Source organism: Carcharodon carcharias, chromosome 28 (assembly GCF_017639515.1).
Source record: "Carcharodon carcharias isolate sCarCar2 chromosome 28, sCarCar2.pri, whole genome shotgun sequence".
NCBI lineage: Eukaryota > Metazoa > Chordata > Chondrichthyes > Lamniformes > Lamnidae > Carcharodon > Carcharodon carcharias.
The window spans coordinates 14,768,228-14,788,312 of record NC_054494.1 but is presented as its reverse complement, the minus strand read 5'-3'; the positions used below and the strand labels follow the sequence as shown (position 1 = coordinate 14,788,312).

At 45.7% G+C, this 20,085-nt stretch overlaps 1 protein-coding gene across 1 annotated transcript in view; it reads right to left on the bottom strand.

Annotated features, from left to right (window-relative positions):
• Positions 1 to 13,612: 13,612 nt before the first annotated feature.
• si:dkey-228d14.5 (uncharacterized protein LOC796266 homolog) overlaps positions 13,613 to 20,085 on the bottom strand; it is a 51,140-nt gene continuing 44,667 nt past the window's right edge. The window contains exons 6-7 of the mRNA XM_041176127.1: positions 18,969 to 19,146; positions 13,613 to 15,584 (exon numbers count right to left, since the gene is read on the bottom strand). Coding sequence (XP_041032061.1) covers positions 15,361 to 15,584; positions 18,969 to 19,146 — 402 coding nt within the window. The 3' untranslated portion in view covers positions 13,613 to 15,360. The remainder of the gene's footprint in view (positions 15,585 to 18,968; positions 19,147 to 20,085) is intronic.

The window sequence follows — 20,085 nt, the reverse complement described above, 5'->3', positions numbered from 1 at the left end:
CCCAGTCCACTTGGGCCAAATTGTATCTCATCTTAGTAAAATTAGCCCTTCCCCAGTTTAGAACTTTTATTCCCAGCCCAACCTTATCCTTTTTGATAACTATCCTAAATCTAACTGAGTTATGGTCACTATCTCCAAAATGCGCCCCTATTGAAACACCTTCCACCTGCCTGGGCTCATTTCCGAATATTAGGTCCAGAACTGTCCCATCCCTTGTTGGGCTTTCTACATACTGGCTAAAAATGTTCTCCTGGATGCAACTTAAGAATTTTGCTCCCTCCCTACCTTGCACACTAAAACTATCCCAGTTAATATTTGGGTAGTTAAAATCCCCGACTATTACTGCCCTATTATCCTTACACTTCTCTGAAATTTGATTACATACTTGATCCTCTATCTCTCCCTGACTGTTTGGGAGTCTATATTACACACCCAGCAGTGTGTTTTCCCCTTTTGTGTTTTTTACTTCTACCCATAAAGCCTCATTTGATGATCTTTATAAGATATTACCCATCCTCACTGCTATAATTGATTCCTTGATCAATATATTGATCCCTCTCCTCTTCTATCCCCCTCTCTATTCTGAATACCCTATAACCAGGAATGCTGAGTTGCCTATCCTGCTGTTCTTTTAGCCAAGCCTTGGTCATAGCTAAGATATCATACTCCCACGTGTCTATCTGTGCCCTCAGCTCATCTGTCTTATTCCTCAGGCTCCTTGCATTAAAATCTTGACCTGGCGGCTGAAATCTTTGCCAGCTCAATATCCTGGAATCCTCTACCCAACACCATTGTGGGAGCGCCAACACTACACAGACTGCAATGGTTCGAGAAGATGGTACCAGCATCTTCCCATGGGCAGCCAGCCATGTGCAATAAAGAATTTTCCAGCGTTGCCCACATCCTGAGGACAAATGTGAAAGGTCAATCAGGGAACATGAAAGAGGGCAGAGAGGAAATTGGATGATTAACCCCATCCTCTGCCCTCATGACATCCCCGTAGCAACCAGTACAAGGGTGTCATTAACAGTAGAGCAGTGAAGCACCCAGGGCCCCCCTGTCTCAGCAAAGGGCTGCTATGTGGCATAGAATGTTCTAATGAGAGTTGGGGGCGGGGGAGGAGGAGGGGGTATTTAATTATGAAAAGTAGCTAAAGGAAACAAATTAGTTTTAAACATTATCTTTGCCCTTGACAATTGATGACAATCAATAATTCGGCAATAACATCCTGCTGAGTTGTACCTGAGCTGCTTATGTGTCTTTCCTTCAAAGAATGTCTCACAGGCACACAGACTCAGGTGACACCACTTTATTGGGGAAGCTAACAGCACAAATGGGGATCTTGGCTGTAGCGTGGAGATGATGGGAACTGAGGGTATCCCTGACACACTCCATAATTGGGTAATTCTAACTTTGGATGACAATGTAAAATGGTTGATATTGAATTACCTGCTTATTATACCTTACTCTTGATTTGCCCTAAGTTAAAATTGCCCCAAATTAAGACAAGAGCAGAGTGGTGAGACACCAGAGGGAGGTTAATGACAGGGAACAAGGTAAAAAAAACAAAAATATCAGCACAAAGGGAAAGCGCTGATTAGTGAGTAGCTGGTGAGCTTTTTATATACTACTCTTTAGTAAGCCTTTAGTTTATTTCTGTTAAGGTTAGTTGGCCTAATAAATTGAGGCATGGCACCTCAGTCCCATGGAATGCACATCCTGCCTCACATGGGAACTCCAGGGCATTTTTCATGTTGTGGAAAGCTACATGTGTGTGAACTGTTGGCAGCTATAGCAGCTCCTGCTCTGGGTTTCAGAGCTTGAGCAGCAGCAGGTGTTGCTGTATTGCATCCGTGAGGCTACGAACTATATGGATAGCACACTTCTGGATGTGGTCACCCATAGTTAAGAGAGTGCAAGCAGAGAGGGGATGGGTGACTGCCAGACAGTCAAGGAGGACCAGGCACATGGTGGAGGAGTACCATGTGAGTATCTCATTCTCCAACTGGTATTCAGTTCTGAATACTGGTGAGAACGATAGTTCCTCTGGGGAGTGCAACATGACCTAAGTCCACAGTATCATGGCTGGCTGAGCTGTATAGTGGGGGGGTGTGGGTAGGAGGAAGATTGGGAAAGCAATATTGATAAGAGATTCCACAGTTAGAGAAACAGACAGGGACTTCTGAGGCTGTAGATGTGAATCTAGGATGGTATGTGGCCTCCCTGGTGCTAAGGTTAAGACTGAAAACACTGATTGGTGAGGGTGACCGACCAGCAGTCATGGTCCTTATTGATGCCAATTACATAGGCAGAAAGAGGGATAAAATCCTCAAGCAGCTTTTATAGAACTAAGAAAGAGAGTCTAGCAAGCAGGACCCCAAAGTGCCCTAGTGGGTATAGAAATAGGTGGGTAGAGCAGATGAACATGTGGCTGGAGAGAAGGTACAGGAGGGAGGGCTTTAGGTTCATGGGACATTGGGACTGGCTTTGGAGGAGGTGGAAGCTATGTAGGCTGGACCGGTTGCACCCCAAAAGGACCAGAACCAATGTTTCTTGGGAGGATATTTGCTAGTGTTATTGGGAGGGTTTAAGCTAACTTGACAGGGTGATGGGCACCAAGATGCAGCATTAGAATAAACAAGGTACATGAAGGATTTGAGAGACAGATAGCATTATAGTAAGAAATGATCAAGGGTGAGGTGAGACCAGGTGAAGAGGGATGCAGTAAGGTCTAAATTAGGGTTTGCCTTTACGTAAACACACAAACTCTAGTAAATGGATAGCTAGGAAAGAAAGGAGGAGGGTTGGCAGTATTGATTAAGGAGAATATTACAGTGCTGGAGAGAGAGGATGTTCTGGAGGGTTCAAGGACACAATATATTTGGTTAGAGTTAAGAAACATTCAAGGTCCCATTATACTACTGGGAATATTCTGTAGGCCACCAAATAGTAGGAAAGATACAAAGGAACAAATCTGCAAGGAAGCTACAAAATTATAGGTTCAAAAACTATAGACTAGTGATGATGGGAGACTGTAATTGTTCTAATATGGACTGGAATAGTAATAACATAAAGGGAAGAGAGGGGCAAGAGTTTTTGAAGCGCGTTCAGGAGAATATTCTTGATCAGTATGTTCCTGGCCCTACGAGGAAGGAGGCATTACTGGATCTGGTTCTGGGGAAAGACATGGGCCAAATGGATCAAGTGCCTGTAGGGGATCATTTAGGGAACAGTGATCATATGGGTTATTGATGGAAAAAGACAAGGAGAAATCCAGAGTAGCAATACTTAATTAGAGGAGGGCGAATTTAACTGGCAAATGAATGGATCTATCTTGGGTAAGTTGTAATCAAAAATTGGCAGGCAAAACAGTGAAGGAGCAATGAGCCGCTTTTAAAGGGGAGATTGTTCAGGTACTGTTCAGGTAGATGCCCATGGGAGGGAAAGGTAGGGGAATCAAAGCCAGAGCCCCCTTGGTGTCAAAAGAAATAGTAAGATGAAGCAGAAAAAGGGGGCATATGACAGCTGTCAGGTGGATAATGCAAACGAGAGCCAGGCTGAATACAAAATGGTCAGAGGGGAAGTGGAAAACAAGAGAGGCAAAGAAAGAGTATGAGAAGAGACTGGCAAGCAACATAAAAAGGGAATCCGGAAGTCTTCTACAGGCATATAAATAGTAAAATGATAGTAAAAGTAAAAAATAATAGTAAAATAATAATAAAAAGAGGAGGGGTGGGACTGATTAGGAACCTAAGAGGGGACATATGCATGCAGGCAGAGAGGGAATAGTTGAGATACAAAATGATTACTTTGCACCTGTCTTTACCAAGGAGAAGACACTACAAAAGTCACAGTGAAAGAGGAAGTACTTGATATACTGGATGGGCTAAAATTTGATAAGGCTGGCTTAAAGATTAGAAAGGCTGGCTGTACTTAAAGTTGATAAGTCACCAAAACTGAATGAGATGCATCCAAGAATACGAAGGAAGGCAAGGGTTGAAGTTACAGACATACTAGCCAAAATCTCCAATCATCGTTAGTTAAGACATTATGCTAAAGTACTAGAGAATTGCAAATGTTACACCCTTGTTCAAAAAAGAGCATGAGGATAAACCTAGCAACTACAGGCCAGTCAGTTTAACCTCAGTGGTGGGGAAGACTTTAGAATTGATAATCGGGGGCAAGGTTAATGGTCACTTGGACAAGTGGGAGTTAATTAAGGAAACCCAGCACACATTTGTTGAAGGCAATGTTTAATAACTTGATTGAGTTTTTTGATGAGATAACAGAGAGCGTTGATGAGCGTAATACAGTTGATCTGGTGCATATGGACTTCCGAAAGGCATTTGATAAAATGAGACATATGTGGCTTGTCAGCAAAGTTGAAGCCTATGGGATAAAAGGACAGTGGCAGCATGGAAGTGATGGAACAGAGGACCCAAAGGCAGTCAGCACCAGCTAGAATAGCTGCCCAGTCTGCATCCTCCCACAGCAGCCACTTTCTGACAGAAATTTTGGGCGGGATTTTCCACAACCGCCCACCCGCTGGGATCTTCCTGTCCCGCCGCAAGTCAGTGGACTTCTGGCTGGGGGGGGCCACCTCGCCCACGGTGGGCCCCACCCGTGAAGGGGCCGGGAAATCCCGGCCCTTTTCTCTTACTAATTTAATCAGTTTTTTTGAGGAAGTATCAAGGAGGATTGATGAGGGTAGTGCAGTGGATGTTGTCCACATGGGTTTTAGTGAGGCATTGCCAAGGTCCCACGTGGTTTGGTTGAGTGGGCGGAGAAGTGGCCAGTGGAATTCAATCCAGAGAAGTGTGAGATGATGCATTTGAGGAGGGCAAACAAAGCCAGTGAATATGCAATAAATGGGAGGATATTGAAAGGAGTAGAAGAAGTGAGAGACCTTGCAGTGCAAGTCCACCGGTCCCTGATGGTGGCAGGACAGGTGGATAAGGTGGTAAAGAAAGCATATGGAATGCTTTCCTTTATTGGACGAGGTATTGAATACAAAAGCAGGGATGTAATGCTGGAACTGTATAAAACGCTGGTTAGGCCACAGCTGGAATTTTGTGTTCAGTTCTGGTCACCACATTACAGGAAGGACATAATTGGTCTGGAAAGAGTGCAGAGAAGTTTTTCAAAAATGCTGCCAGGGCTTGAAAATAGCCTAGGTTGAATAGACGATGATGCCCCAGCAGAGAGGTCAATTACCAGGGGGCACAGATTTAAGGTGATTGGTAGAAGGATTAGAGGGGACATGAGGAAAAACTTCTTCACCCAGAGGGTGGTGGGTGTCTGGAATTGGTGGTGGAGGTAGGAACCCTTCCCTTAACTCATTTAAAAGACACCTGGATCTGCACCTAAAGTGCTGTAACCTGCAAGTCTACGGACTGGGCGCTGGAAAGTGGGATTAGAATGGGCAGCTAGTGTTTTATTTTTTCTTTTCCAGCCCACGCAGCCATGATGGGCTGAATGGCCTCTTCCTGTGCCATAACCTTTCTATGGTTCTATGGAAATGAAGTTAGCTACATGACAGGAAACAGAGAATAGTGGCGAACAGTTGTTTTTCAGATTAGACCATGATTTCCAGTAGGATTCCCCAGGGGTTGGTACTAGGACTCTTCCTTTTCTTGACAAATATTAATGACTTAGAAAGACCTGGGGGGTATATGCACAAATCGTTGAAGGTGGCAGGGCAGGTTGGTGAAAAAAGGGTATGGGATTGGGGACTTTGTAAATAGGGGATAGAGTTCTCTTTGGATAAGAGCAGGTTGAGAGGAGATTTATAGAAGTGTTCAAAATCATGAAGGCTCTAGACAGAATAGAGAAAGAAGGAAGGATGGAGACGTGAAGGACACCAATGACAAAAGAAGCAATAGTGACAGGGGAGATGGTGGCGTAGAGGTATTGTCAATGGACTAGTATTCCAGAGATCCACAATAATTCTCTATGGACCTAGGCTCAAATCCCACCAAGGAAGGTGGTGAAAATTGAATCTAATAAAAATCTGGAATTCTTGATTATCACTAAAAAAACCATCTGGTTCCCTTTAGGGAAGGAAATCTGCTAAAGCATTGAAATTAGGCTCCCAGCATGCAGTGGCAGGAAATGCAGCCTGCCATTGACAGGTGGAGCAGGCAATAGCAAACTGGCAGTGGTGTGGAACCAATTTTTGGCCATCTTGCCATATTGTCCGCCCAACGCCATGACGCCCAATGCCAAAGGGGCCAGAAAATTCAGGCCCAGGTCTCCTCCTGTGCTGCATAATAGAAATACTAGAATGATACAGCACAGAAAGAGGCCATTCGTGCCATCATATCTACGTCAGCTCTTTGGTAGCACCATCCAATTAATCCGTCTCTCCTCTTTTCCTATAGCCCTGTAATTTTTTACCTTAAGTACTCATCCAATTCTCTTTTGAATGTTACTATTGAATCTCCTTTAAACACCTTTCCAGGCAGCACATTGTAGATCACAACAACTCGCTGTGTTAAAAAAAGGTTTCCACACGTTGCTGCCAATTCTTTTGCCAATCACCCTAATTCTGTGTCCTCTGGTTACTAACTCTCCTGCCACTGGAAACAGTTTCTCCTCATTTAGCCTGTCAGGACCATTTAACATTTTGAACACCTCCATCCAATCTCCTCTTAACCCTCTCTGCTCTAAGGAGAACAACCTCAGCTTCCCCGGGCTCTCCACATAACTGTCTTAGTCCTTAACCCTTAGTCCTTAGTACCTTTGTAGTAATGATTCTGTATGGTATTTGAGCTAGGAAGTGGAGCTAATTGGATAGTTGTTTCAAAGAGCTGGCACAAGCATGATGGGCAGAATGGTCTCCTTCTGTGCTGTACAGCTCTATGAAGAGAGTCCCATATTTAATGCCTGGTCCATGCTGAGTTTTCTGGTTCAACTGGGGCTGTGATAGGAGACCTACAGTGCTCCCAGGTGAGAGCAGAATCCTGCTCAGGATTGTTAGCTCTGCAGGGAATGACATAGGGTGTGGAAGGTTGGTGAAGGAGACGACCGTGCAGGCCTGTCCCACAAATAGCAAGCTGGAAGGTGCTGAGTAGACAACTACTGAGGAATGGTCAGGCAGAAACTGGCTCAGGGAGGCCAGCGAGGCCTCTCTAACTACACCGCAATCTGGGCTGGCTGGAAAAACAGAGGGAAATCAAAGTTCCTGTTTTAAGAGTAGCTGGAAATGCAGATTTACAGTTCCATATTTACTGAACACGATATCAAAACAGATCAGAGGGAGTGTCAAGAATGTGCGTTTGCCCTGGGGAGCTCGGTATGTGTGTGTGATTCTGTACAATATGAAATATGAGACATTTCCACAAGCAAACTATTCGGGAGTGAACTTAACCATAAGGTAAATACTGCATCAGTTTCAATATAGAGAACATGTTGATAGTAGCAAAACTAAATTACTGCCCCAGGATCCAGTTCCGCCTCCACTAATGCACAGATAGTTGGCAATTACCTATCAGGGATGTAAAACAGGATGGAATGGAGATAGTAGCTAGAAAAATAAATATTGACTAAACCTGTTTGAATTCTGCTCTGTAGAAATAGGTGTTCATTAGGATGTTTCATCATTACAACTCTATTGCAGTTCTGCCAGAATATGAATGCCTGGAATATCAGGAGGGTGGGCTGGATTGTGAGTGCCACTGCGATGAGGGTCAGGGGCTCCGAGTGAGAGAGGGTGAAGGAGAGAAGGGGAGGCTGCAGCATGGAGCATCTGTACATGCAACTTGGGTTGCCAACTGTGATTAAGTATATTCCTGGAGGTTTCACAGCATGACCTGCCCCCAGGGCTCCAGCCATTAGTCGGCCAACACGTCCATCCTTGTAGTGACCTCCTACGCCAACGGGAAAGCAAAATGACTCATTACCCGATTGGGTGATGCTTGACTGTCAGGCAAACAACCCTTTCTTCCCCATTTTCAAGATTTTTATAATGGGTAAAGAGAAATGTTCAAAGAAAATAACCAAAATAAAAACTGCCTTTTTTAATGCCCTGATGATTTTTCTCCAGGGTTGCACACTGGAGGTTGATCTTCAATGCCTGGAGACTCCAGGCCAATCCTGGAGGGTTGGCAACCCCTACAGTGCAGCTCCATGTAGCCTATTGCATAAACCAACCATTCCTGACCGTTTCTTCCAGTCGCCTCACTCTAGTAAACTATGGAAACAGGTTGATACTGGATTGAATGGAAAAGCAGGTTGCAAAAGGGTCACAAGGATCTCGTGGTGAGGACTGCCAAGATCGTCTCGCCTCTCGCAGATAACTAAAGGGCCCCGAGGATTTTGCAAACCTCGACAGGGGCACAAGCTCTTTTCTGTCAGTTCCAAAGGTCAGTCACAGAGCAGTGTGGGGAAGTGCCACTAATCCCTGAAAGATTAATGTTTACTCTGCTTCCTTTTTTGACCTGGCACAGCACCTCATTTTGGGCTTGACTAGTGTCTAGAGATTTGTGGATTAGGAGGAACCTTCTCGTACCAGCTCTTTGGGTGGAACAGTGTTTATTTTACATTGTTTGAGAAATGAAAAGCTCACAAGAGGTGTGGCCCGCATCAGCATTCCATGTTTTGCTTTGGATGTGTTGCTGCTTGCGTAATGAGGTTTTATGAGCTGTTATTATACTGTAGTTAATGACACTGTTATCCAGCTCATGACAATGAGAAGAAAGGCAAATAAGGTTGAATAAAGTCTCACAACAAAGTTTATTTTGTCAAATTCAAAGTAATTTACTAGAATTAGCTAAAATACTGTGGATGCCAGAGAGCGGGCTCTGCTCGTGGAGCCATACCTCACAAAAGAAGAGCACTTACCTGATCAAATTCTTGGGAAGGGAATTGCCATTGTTTTTGTACCCTGCTGACCCACTCACCTCCCCCCCCCCCCCCCCAAAAAAAGCAGCCAGCTTGATTAACCGTTTCCAGTTTCCTGCCCTCATCTCTAAAGAAACTCGCTCGGTTTGGGTCATCGTTGCCACTCACAGCAGCTGCCCTTTTATTCAGGCAGACCAGTTTTCACAATGAACCTTGACATGGCGAATTGGCAGGCTCTATTTGACCACCAAGGCATCACACTTCTGACCACTATAAGCCCTTTGAAATAAAAACAGAAAGCGCTGGAAAAACTCAGCAGGTCTGGCAGCATCTGTGGAGAGAGAAACAGAGTTAACGTTTCGAGTCCGTATGACCCTTCTTCGGAACTGAGTCATATTGGGTTTGAGACGTTAACACTGTTTGTCTCTCCACAGATGCCGCCAGACCTGATGAGTTTTCCCAGCACTTCAGGTCTCCAGCATCCACAGTATTTTGCTTTTACTAGTGCCCTTTGAACTTGACAGAATTGACATGGCCGTGACTTTATTCAACTTTATTGCCTTTCTTCTCATTGTTATGAGCTGGACAACTATGCCTCGCTTCAGCTCAACATTTGAGCTAAGTGCCACAAATTGCTCTACCCTGAAGAGCTGCATTTGTCACATTGAGTGTGAGGGTTTGTTGCCATAGTAACTGCCAAGTCTGCTAGTCACATGTCAGCAGATAGGCTCCCTGATGTATGTTTAGGCTTCTGCTTGAGGGGGCTCTCCCTTGTCTGCATGTCAGCTTTAACACATCAAAATGTTGTGTGAGATTTCTCATGTTTGTCAGACTGAACTTCACATCGATGTCCAGTACACTGACATAGGCTCCTCAGGAGATGGTAAGTCCTCATCCATTTCCTCCTCTTCTAGGACAATCTAGCGATTGTCTTATAGACAGAGGGAGCTCAGCATCACAAAGAAAGGAAGACTTTGCAAAATTTCTCATTTTTAATATAATATAAACATATTCTTTAATGTGTAAATCTTTCTGCTTGTCACATTATGGGATGACAGTGCTCAAACACTTATTCCAGTTCGACTTCCAAGGGATAATAATCCGACTCTATAGTCCCAGGAGGGAGCCTTCTCATTGGGACTGCATGCCAGATGTGTCAGCCCAATTTTTGGGCTATTATTTGGAATGATTAAACACAGAGTGAAGCCCATTACTGTGGACTTCAATGACAAACATGAACCTCAATCCTGGGAGAGACATATTGCAGCATTGTGTATTTTACATGTCAGCTGTCTTTGTGGTCTTCTCCAGGGAGATTACCAAGTCATGTTCAATTCTTGTCATGGGTGTGGGACAGTCTGGACAGAGATGATAGTTTACCTCATGAATCATAGCAGTAATTGTTCCACTGGGACCCTACAAATGCCACTTATTAAGGTGAGATAATGAATGATAAAGCTCAATGTTAAAGTTTCTTTAGCTGCCTGGAGAGGTTAGTAGCAGCTTCAGGGTTCTCTACATATTCTGTACATACACTAGAGGATTGTGAGATGTTGGTTTGTATTCCCTGGAGTATGGGAGATTGAGAACTGATCTTCTCAGGGTTTTTAAAAGGTTAAGAGGGATTTGATGGGGAAGATAATGGCAAAACTATTTTTTTCTGGTGAGGAATCAGGAGCGAATTCACATTATTTTAAATTTAGTGTCAGGCTCATGTTTGACGGGAGTGTTCTAACCTGGTCCCCTGTGCAATATCGGGAGGTTTCATTCTCCCACCTCTATCTTGTGACCTCCCAAAGTTTGCTGGTGATTTCTGGCTTCAGAAATGAATGTTGTCCTCGACCAGTCTCTCACTGTGGAGTTAAAGTAAATGAGGTATCTCGTCAGAGGTGGAACTATTCAAGCACTCAGCAGCGGTGAAGTAAAATGACAGACTTTGGAATTTTAATTGCAGGTTTATGTCCCGGCTATTTATCCCTCAACAATACCCAAAATAGATTATCTGTCCCTATGTCTCACTGTTGCTTGTGGGAGTCTGCTGTGCCCAAATTGGCTGCTGTTTTTCCCTGTAGTGACTACAAGGTGTGAAGCGAGCTGGGGGCTTCTGAGGATGTGTGACACAAATTTAATTATTGTTTTTTTTACATCCTTAAAGAAACCACTCCCACTGCCAGGGAGCATGACAGCACAGTGGTTAGCTATTGGGCCAGCATTCTAGAAGCCTGGTTGAATAATTTAGTAGGTGTGAGTTCAAATCCCACTCATGGCAGCTGTGGAATTAAATAATTTGCAAGTACAAGCTAGCATCATCAGTAACTACAGCCAGAATCTTTGGCTCAGTGTGTGAGGATGGGGCCCGCTCGCCATTGTGTAAAATGTCAGGTGTGCATCCTGATGTCACTGCGTGTCATTCTGATTTTCAGTTCGATGGGTGCACACAGGAATTGGCTGCGCGCCTGCCAAACTGTCAAAGGCCTTTTAAGGTCATTTAAATATCAATTAAATGAATTAACCTTAAGGTCGGGGGGGGGACAGGCAAAGAGCCCAAGCGGCTTTCACATTTTTCATGAAGCCTCATCCACAGGCGGGATGAGGTTTCATGAAGGATTTATAAATGCAATAAATTTTTTATTAAAATTCATTGACATGTCCCAGCTCATGTGACACTGTCACATGAGGGGGCACATCTGAAAATACTTTTTGTCTTTAGTTAAGTTTTGAAAAATGAGATTAAACTGAGATTTCTGCACTCTTTCACGTGTGTGCAACACTGGCAAAGGTGGCATTTATAACCCATCCCTAATTGCCCTTTAGAAGATGCAAGCCAACTGGGAGATTACTGGCTAATTATATCATTGTGGGGGAGAGGCGACAGAAGGTGGAAAAGAGATTTTGAGGCCTCCTGTTTGCTGAATGGCGGTGGGGGACGGGGCCTATGAGGGGTGTCAGCACCCCAGAAATGGTGGTTCCAACCTCTAACCCCATTCCCAATGATCATGTGCTACCTTCCTAAGAACCTTGTGCCAAGTGTTAGGTAGTGGGCCCTTGAAACATGCAAATTGGGATCCTATGATTATGTAGAACCCCAGGGGCTGTTTTAGGCCTCAACTCTGTAAAGTGTGCACTGGCAATGTAGCCAAAGAGCCCAGAAGGTAGGTTATTAATTGTCTTTGTGGGGACAGGAGTGCTTCTCTGAGGCACTTCCACACAATTAACACAACCCACACTGCCCGGACCTACCTTTCCTTGGGTCCAGACATTGCAATGGTTCAAAGCCCCATGAGTAATCCCCACGATCTCTCATATGCAGCAATGCAACAGGATTAGTATCTCAACTCATGAGACTGGTCAAAGTCTGTTCTTAACCTTGCCCCTGGAGTAAGAAAGAAAGAAATTGCATTTATATAGCGTCTTTCATGTCTTCAGGGCATCTTGAAGCGCTTTACAGCCAACTGAAGTGCAGTCACAGTTTTAATGTGGGAAACACAGTGGCCAATTTACGCCCAGAATCAAAGAATTATCACAACACAGGAGGAGGCCATTTGGCCCATCATGTCTGCACCAGCTCTCCAAATGAGAAAATTACCTTGTACCATTCCCCTGCCTTCTCCCTGTAACTCTGCACATTCCCCCTTTTTAGATAACAGTCCAATTCCCTTTTGAATGTTTCAGTTGAACCTGCCTCATCCACACTCTCAGGGAGTCCATTCCAAAACCTAACCACTCGCTCTGTGAAAAGGTTTTTCCTCATATCACTTTTGCGCCTTTTACTAATCACTTCAAATCTGTGCATCCCCATTCTCGATCCTATCACAAGTGGGAACAGCGTCTCCCTATCTACTTTGTCCAGGCCCCTCATGATTTCGAATACCTCTATCAAATCTCCTCTCAACCTTCTTTTCTCTGAGGAAAACAGTCCCAACTTCTCTGATCTATCTTTGTAGCTGAAGTTCCCGATCCATGGAACCATTCTCGTGAATCTTTTCTGCACTCTCTCTAGTGCCTTCACATCCTTCCTAAAGTGCGGCGCCCAGAATTGGATACTGAGCAATACTGAGGCCGATCTAGTGACTTATACAAGTTCAACATAATCTCCTTGCGCTTGTACTCTATGCCCCTGTTAATAAAGTCGGGGATAATGTATACTTTATTAACCTCTCTCTCAACCTGTCCTGCCACCTTCAACGACTTATGCACATATACACCCAGGTCCCTCTGCTCCTGCACCCCCTTCAGAGTTGTGATAGTGATCAGGTAATGTGCACCAATGATGTAACTTGAGTAATAGATATTGGCCAGGACGCTGGGATACCCTGCTCTCCCTCAGATAGTGCCATGTGATCCACCTGAGAAGGCAGATGGAGCCTTAACTGAACATCTCACCTGAGAGATGGCAGCATCAACAGTGCAGCACTCCTTCAATCCTGCACTGGTGTGCCTGCCTAGATTTTGAACAAAGTCTCTGGGGTGGGGCTTGAACCCATGAACTTATAGCTCAGAGTTAAGAGTGCTACCCCACTGAGGACATGGCTCTATATAAATGCAAGTTGAAGATGTTCCGATTATAAGCTTTCAAAACACCAAGCTCCCTATTCCCACTTTATTTTGTACTGGTTGAAAAGAAAAGACAGAATAATGGATTGGAAAAAAACAAAGACCAAAAGCCATCAATATTATTGTGAACGAAGGGAACAGGTCAATGCTGTACTCAGCAATTCCACAATAGAATTAAAAGGATTGAGTTAAGTGTCAAAAAAATTGGGTCTCTGAATTCTTGATGCTGACTTTATTTCTAACAGTTTTGAACGTTAATAATAATACAGGATTGAATACAGTACATTGTCCATCCTCTGAGTGTATAGGATAAAACACAAACTATCAGAAAAACAGTCCCTATGCAACAATGGTCTCCATTTTAATCTCCCTAATCTGAGGGGAAGGCCGAATTCCATATTGGCACCAGAGAATTCACAAAGGGATACCTGAGCTCTGTGATATCTCCCATTTAGATGGGGTCTGGGGTAACACCCACTCCGACTGGGAGAGAGGGCCAAGGGCACAATCAAGCACACACAAGCTGATTTACAAAAGGACCTGAGGCACAAGGGGTTTTTCTTAATGCAGTGGGTTGCTATGATCTGCATTCCACTGCCAAATAGGGCAGTGGAAACAGATTCAATAGTTACCTTCAAAAGGAAATTAGATAAATACTTGAAAGGAGAAAAATAGTTACAGGGATATGGGGATAGAGCGGGGGAGTGGGACTAATTGGGTAGCTCTTTCAAAGAGTCAGCCCAGAAACAATGGGCCAAATTATGTGCTGCATGATTCAACAGTAACAAGATATCAATTCCAAAAATAACCAAGATTAAAAGCACCTTGTCTGCACTGCAGGAGGCGAAGCGTCTGTTTGAGGGGGTGTGGGCGGGGATGAACTGTGTTTGGCAATTGGTGCAGCATTGACGAGGCCATGTGTCTGGGTGGGGGTTGCCCCAGTTCAGCTGAAATCCCCCTCCCCTCCAAGAGGCAGTAACGCCTCATTCAATCAGTTCAACTGCAACAGTTTGAGCCCAGGACAACAACGGAGGAATGTTTTACATCCTTTGCCTTTGTAAAGCTGCTCCGATGGAAGACGCCTGAAACTCCAGGGAAGGTCGATAGATCCACGCTGGGGAGGGCAGGGAGCTGGGTCCCAACTGGAAATCCAAGGCAGGTAGCCCACGGTTTTGCACAGTCTCCACGGTGGCTATCCTCCCATCAGAGGCACTGCCGGAAAGGAATGGGAGATAGATGGGGCCCCAATTTCTTCCCAGTGCTTTGACTGGGTTCTCTGCTTGTTGTGACCTGATTATGCCTATGTTTGCTGGGACAGATTTGCATCATGGACACCCTCAGCACAGGCCCTCCCACTGACAGGGCCTCACACCTGGAAATGGGGGCAGGGATTGCAACCTCAGCTGCAGCCTCCCGGCCTTCTGTCTGCCGCTGAGCACAAACGAAAGCCAGAGATCGATGGGCAGGCTGGAAGAGCCAGGTAGCAGTTACCTTCTTTAGGCCCCCCTCGTCTTTCTGGCTGCCCTCAGGTTCCCCGGGCCAAGGGCTGGTGGAGCAGACTTACCCTACACCTAGGCCTTGATGCTTGTAGAGAAGCTGGAGGAAAGTGAGACAGGAGGGAACGCCCCTTGAATTACTGGGGGTTTGGGGGAGGGAAGCCTCGGACCAACATGAAGAAAATTACTTGACATAATAAGAGATCTCTGCCTCACATCCTTTGCAACTGGGAACTGAGTGCTGCCCAGGGCTTTGGGAGGAAAATTGGGACCATGATGCTTCCCACAGGCTGATGCAGTGCTAACTGGCTGTTCATTAAGAGGCAAGCGAACCTGTGGTCCACAAAGAAGAATAAACATTTTGATAGAGATGAAGAGATTGACACTACATAATCTAATGAATACGGAGAATGGCGTGGTTCCAACAGCCCGTAATCCCGCAGCCCGTCTGCAGTAGGCATTCTGCATGTCATTTGTCAAATGTGGCCATATTTGTGCCCTTGGGTTCGGACAGAATTGCAACCTTCTCATCATCAGGTCTACTGACCAACACGTAGAGGACGGAAGAGGTTATGTAGTAAAATTCAAAGGTAAACGACGCGATAAAAACGTAGAAATTTGTGGCCAAGATCCATTCACAGATGGCTCCTATGTGTTGCTTCTTGATGTCTGGATGGACAAAAAAGGCCAGATCTGGAACAGAGTTAAGGAAAAGGCACAACAAAGAGCTGATTCATTGTTAAACTATGCGCATAGCATCTTCCTCCCTCCCTCAACACAAAAATATTCCACTCACTTCATTTCCGTTGACGTGATCTCTACCTGGAGGCCCTGTCCAGTCACTGGATGGAATCTTTCTCACTAGGGAGCTTTCCCTGAGATGCCACTAGGCTCAGCCATGCTCTTACACATCACCCAGAAACTGATATACAAGCAGCTTGGCTTTATCCCTCTATCTTCTATCTTAACTCAAGAGTCCGTGTGTGAAAATGTCTCTGGTTGACCTGACCTTTGACCCAGAGGGGAGACAAGGAGATTTTCATTTTTACCACGTCAGTTACTATGATCGGAAATGCAATGTCTCTCCTCTTATCTCCGAACCTTGTCTCCACCTCTCGTCTCTCCTCCCCTTCTCCCCCATCTCCTCTCCTTTCTTCTCCTCATTTCTCATCTCCTACCCCTCCCCCTCCCTTCATCTCCCCTCTCCTCCTATCTTTCCTCCCCTCCCCTCCTGTCCCGTCTCCTCTCCCCTCTCTTCCTCCCCTCCCCTCCCCTCTCACCACTCTTTGAGCTGTGCCAATCTGGCATTCCCACATCTCAGGGTCTTGATCATTTCACGTTGGCATACCCACAAAGAAGCTCAGTGAATCTCGAGCTTTGCCCCCTGCTCCTGGGAAGCCTCCCCAGTCCCGACTTGGAGGGGGCCAGTAGTTCTGAGCAGTTCCTGCTGCTGGTGCCAATCCATCGTGCATTTGCGGGATTTGTTAAATGCAGCCTCTGGAAGCATGGGATTAGCCTTCCCAGCAACTGGATTGAGCCTCGACTGTGACAGTCAGTGAGCTATTCCACCAAAGGAAGCAGCACAGTTGAGCAGAGTGATCAAAAGTCCTGGATAGATAAAAACAAAAAACTGCGGATGCTGGAAATCCAAAACAAAAACAGAATTACCTGGACAAACTCAGCAGGTCTGGCAGCATCGGCGGAGAAGAAAAGAGTTGACGTTTCGAGTCCTCATGACCCTTCAACAGAACTGAGCAAATCTAAGGAGAGGGGTGAAATATAAGCTGGTTTAAGGTGGGGGGGGGGTGTGGTTGGGTGGGGGGACAGAAGTGGAGGGGGGTGGTGTGGTTGTAGGGACAAGCAAGCAGTGATAGGAGCAGATCATCAAAAGATGTCACAAACAAAAGAACAAAAGAACACAGAGGCGTTGAAGGTAGTGATATTATCTAAACGAACGTGCTAATTAAGAATGGATGATAGGGCACTCAAGGTACAGCTCTAGTGGGGGTGGGGTGGAAAGGCTGGCAGGGCATAAAAGATTTAAAAATAATGGAAATAGGTGGGAAAAGAAAAATCTATATAAATTATTGGAAAAAACAAAAGGAAGGGGGAAGAAACAGAAAGGGGGTGGGGATGGAGAAGGGAGTTCAAGATCTAAAGTTGTTGAATTCAATATTCAGTCCGGAAGGCTGTAAAGTGCCTAGTCGGAAGATGAGGTGCTGTTCCTCCAGTTTGCGTTGGGCTTCACTGGAACAATGCAGCAAGCCAAGGACAGACATGTGGGCAAGAGAGCAGGGAGGAGTGTTAAAATGGCAAGCGACAGGGAGGTTTGGGTCATTCTTGCGGACAGACCGCAGGTGTCCTGCAAAGCGGTCGCCCAGTTTACGTTTGGTCTCTCCAATGTAGAGGAGACCGCAGTGGGAGCAACGAATGCAGTAGACTAAGTTGGGGGAAATGCAAGTGAAATGCTGCTTCACTTGAAAGGAATGTTTGGGCCCTTGGACGGCGAGGAGAGAGGAAGTGAAGGGGCAGGTGTTACATCTTTTGCGTGGGCATGGGGAGATGCCATGGGTGGGGGTTGAGGAGTAGGGGGTGATAGAGGAGTGGACCAGGGTGTCCCGGAGGGAACGATCCCTACGGAATGCCGCCAGGGAGGGAGAAGGGAAGATGTGTTTGGTGGTGGCATCATGCTGGAGTTGATGGAAATGGCGGAGGATGATCCTTTGAATGCGGAGGCCGGTGGGGTGATAAGTGAGGACAAGGGGGACCCTATCATGTTTCTGGGAGGGAGGAGAAGGCGTGAGGGCGGATGCGCGGGAGATGGGTCGGACACAGTTGAGGGCCCTGTCAACCACCGTGGGTGGAAAACCTCGGTTAAGGAAGAAGGAAGACACACCTGCCCCTTCACTTCCTCTCTCCTCACCGTCCAAGGGCCCAAACACTCCTTTCAAGTGAATCAGCTTCTCACCTGCATTTCCCCCAACTTAGTCTACTGCATTCGTTGCTCCCAATGCAGTCTCCACACATTGGAGAGACCAAACGTAAACTGGGTGACCGCTTTGCAGAACACCTGCGGTCTGTACGCAAGAATTACCTAAACCTCCCTGTCGCTTGCCATTTTAACACTCAACCCTGCTCTCTTGCCCACATTTCTGTTCTTGGCTTGCTGCATTGTTCCAGTGAAGCCCAACGCAAACTGGAGGAACAGCACCTCATCTTCCGACTAGGCACTTTACAGCCTTCCGGACTGAATATTGAATTCAACAACTTTGGATCTTGAACTCCCTCCTCTATCCCCACCCCCTTTCTGTTTCTTCCCCCTTCCTTTTGTTTTTTCCAATAATTTATATAGATTTTTCTTTTCCCACCTATTTCCATTATTTTTAAATCTTTTATGCCCTGCTAGTCTTTCCACCCCACCCCCACCAGAGCTGTACCTTGAGTGCCCTACCATCCATTCTTAATTAGCACATTCATTTAGATAATATCACCACCTTCAACGCCTCTGTGTTCTTTTGTTCTTTTGTTTGTGACATCTTTTGATGATCTGCTTCTATCACTGCTTGCTGGTCCCTACAACAACACCCCCCCTCCACTTCTCTACACCCCCCTCCCCCTCCCCCCACCTTAAACCAGCTTTAGATTCACTCAGTTCTGTTGAAGGGTCATGAGGACTCGAAACGTCAACTCTTTTCTTTTCCGCCGATGCTGCCAGACCTGCTGAGTTTTTCCAGGTAATTCTGTTTTTGTCCTAGATAGCTTTACTTCCCCTTCCCAGCCTGTGTGAGTGAAGCCGGTTGAAGAACAGGAGTGAGAGCATTAGAGGAGCTGGGAGAATTTCTTTGCAAACAGGAAAATTGCAGGGTTATGGGCAAAGAACAGAAGGAGTAGAACTAATTGGACAGCTCTTTCAAAGAGCTGGCACGGACGCAATGGGCTGAATGTCCTCCTGTTTGCTGTAAGATTCCACAATTCTACAAAAATGCAACTTGTCTCCCTTGGTCAGTGTATGTAGGGGCTGGAAGCAGTGTATACGGCCGCTCCTGAACCAGGACAGGCACAACCAATGAAGGATACAGCTAATAGAAAAGACCACTTGGAAAATGGCCAGGACTGCACGGACAGGCGCCAACAAGCACTCCTTTCCTGTTATATGGAGCCTGAATGTTAAAGCTGTCTGTAATATGCAATAAATACAACCGCTGACAAAACACAGCGAGGCTCCAAAGTAATGCAGCACCATGAGAACCGATGGCTGAAAGAGAAACAATCCATGTTAATGCACCAAAACATGATATTTTAATACAACACTTTATAATGCATTCAAGCCCAAAGTCGATAGCACAAAAACATAAAGCATCAATCACAACAGATCCTAAAAGAAGTGACTTACTGTTTAGCTGTGTTGAGCTAATGAAAGAAAAGAGTTTGTCAGGTAATGTTCATTTGGCCATCCCTCTTGCCCGCTATCCATCCCATTCCTCCCTTCCCCATCATTCACCGTGTCCCTCCCTCCCATTCCCCACTTTCCAACATTCGTCAAGCGGATCCCTCCCATCCCTCATCCCTCACGGTATCCGGTTCTCCTCACTCAGGGTGCACATCCTCGCCAAATCCCATCCTTCAAAATTTCTAAATATCTCATTACCCACCCATTTTATTGGTAGAAGCCTTTAAACTAGGGATAATTGAGACCATACAGTGCAGCCCAGGCATGTTGGGGAAATATTCCCAGTGCCAGTTCCTGCTCTGTGCCTGGGAAAACAACAGAAGCCAGCAGGTCGTGAAGCATGTCCTTGTATCAGTGCAGTGTTATAATAGAACTAGCCACAGGCGAGGCCATTTTAGCCACTTGTACTAATTTTAATAGAAGATGCCTCACACACAGTCACAGGTAAACGTACTTCCTTCTCTCTCTGCCCACGCCTAGTGGCGTATGAAGCAGACGCAGCACATGCTCATGTCTGTTTCCTTGGTTAGCTTTTCCCGAAACAGGCCACTAGCCTGTCACCAGAGGCTATAGCTTGAGGAGCACCACTCCACATCCAGCATGGCTGGCCAGGAGACTCTCCCCACTCTCTCTGCCTGCCAAAGGCACATTAGGAGAATTTACAGGCTGATAATCGGCCTATCTGGCCACGTTATAAAGGCACCTGCCATTGCCATCAATTTGATGTCACACTTGTTCAAATGC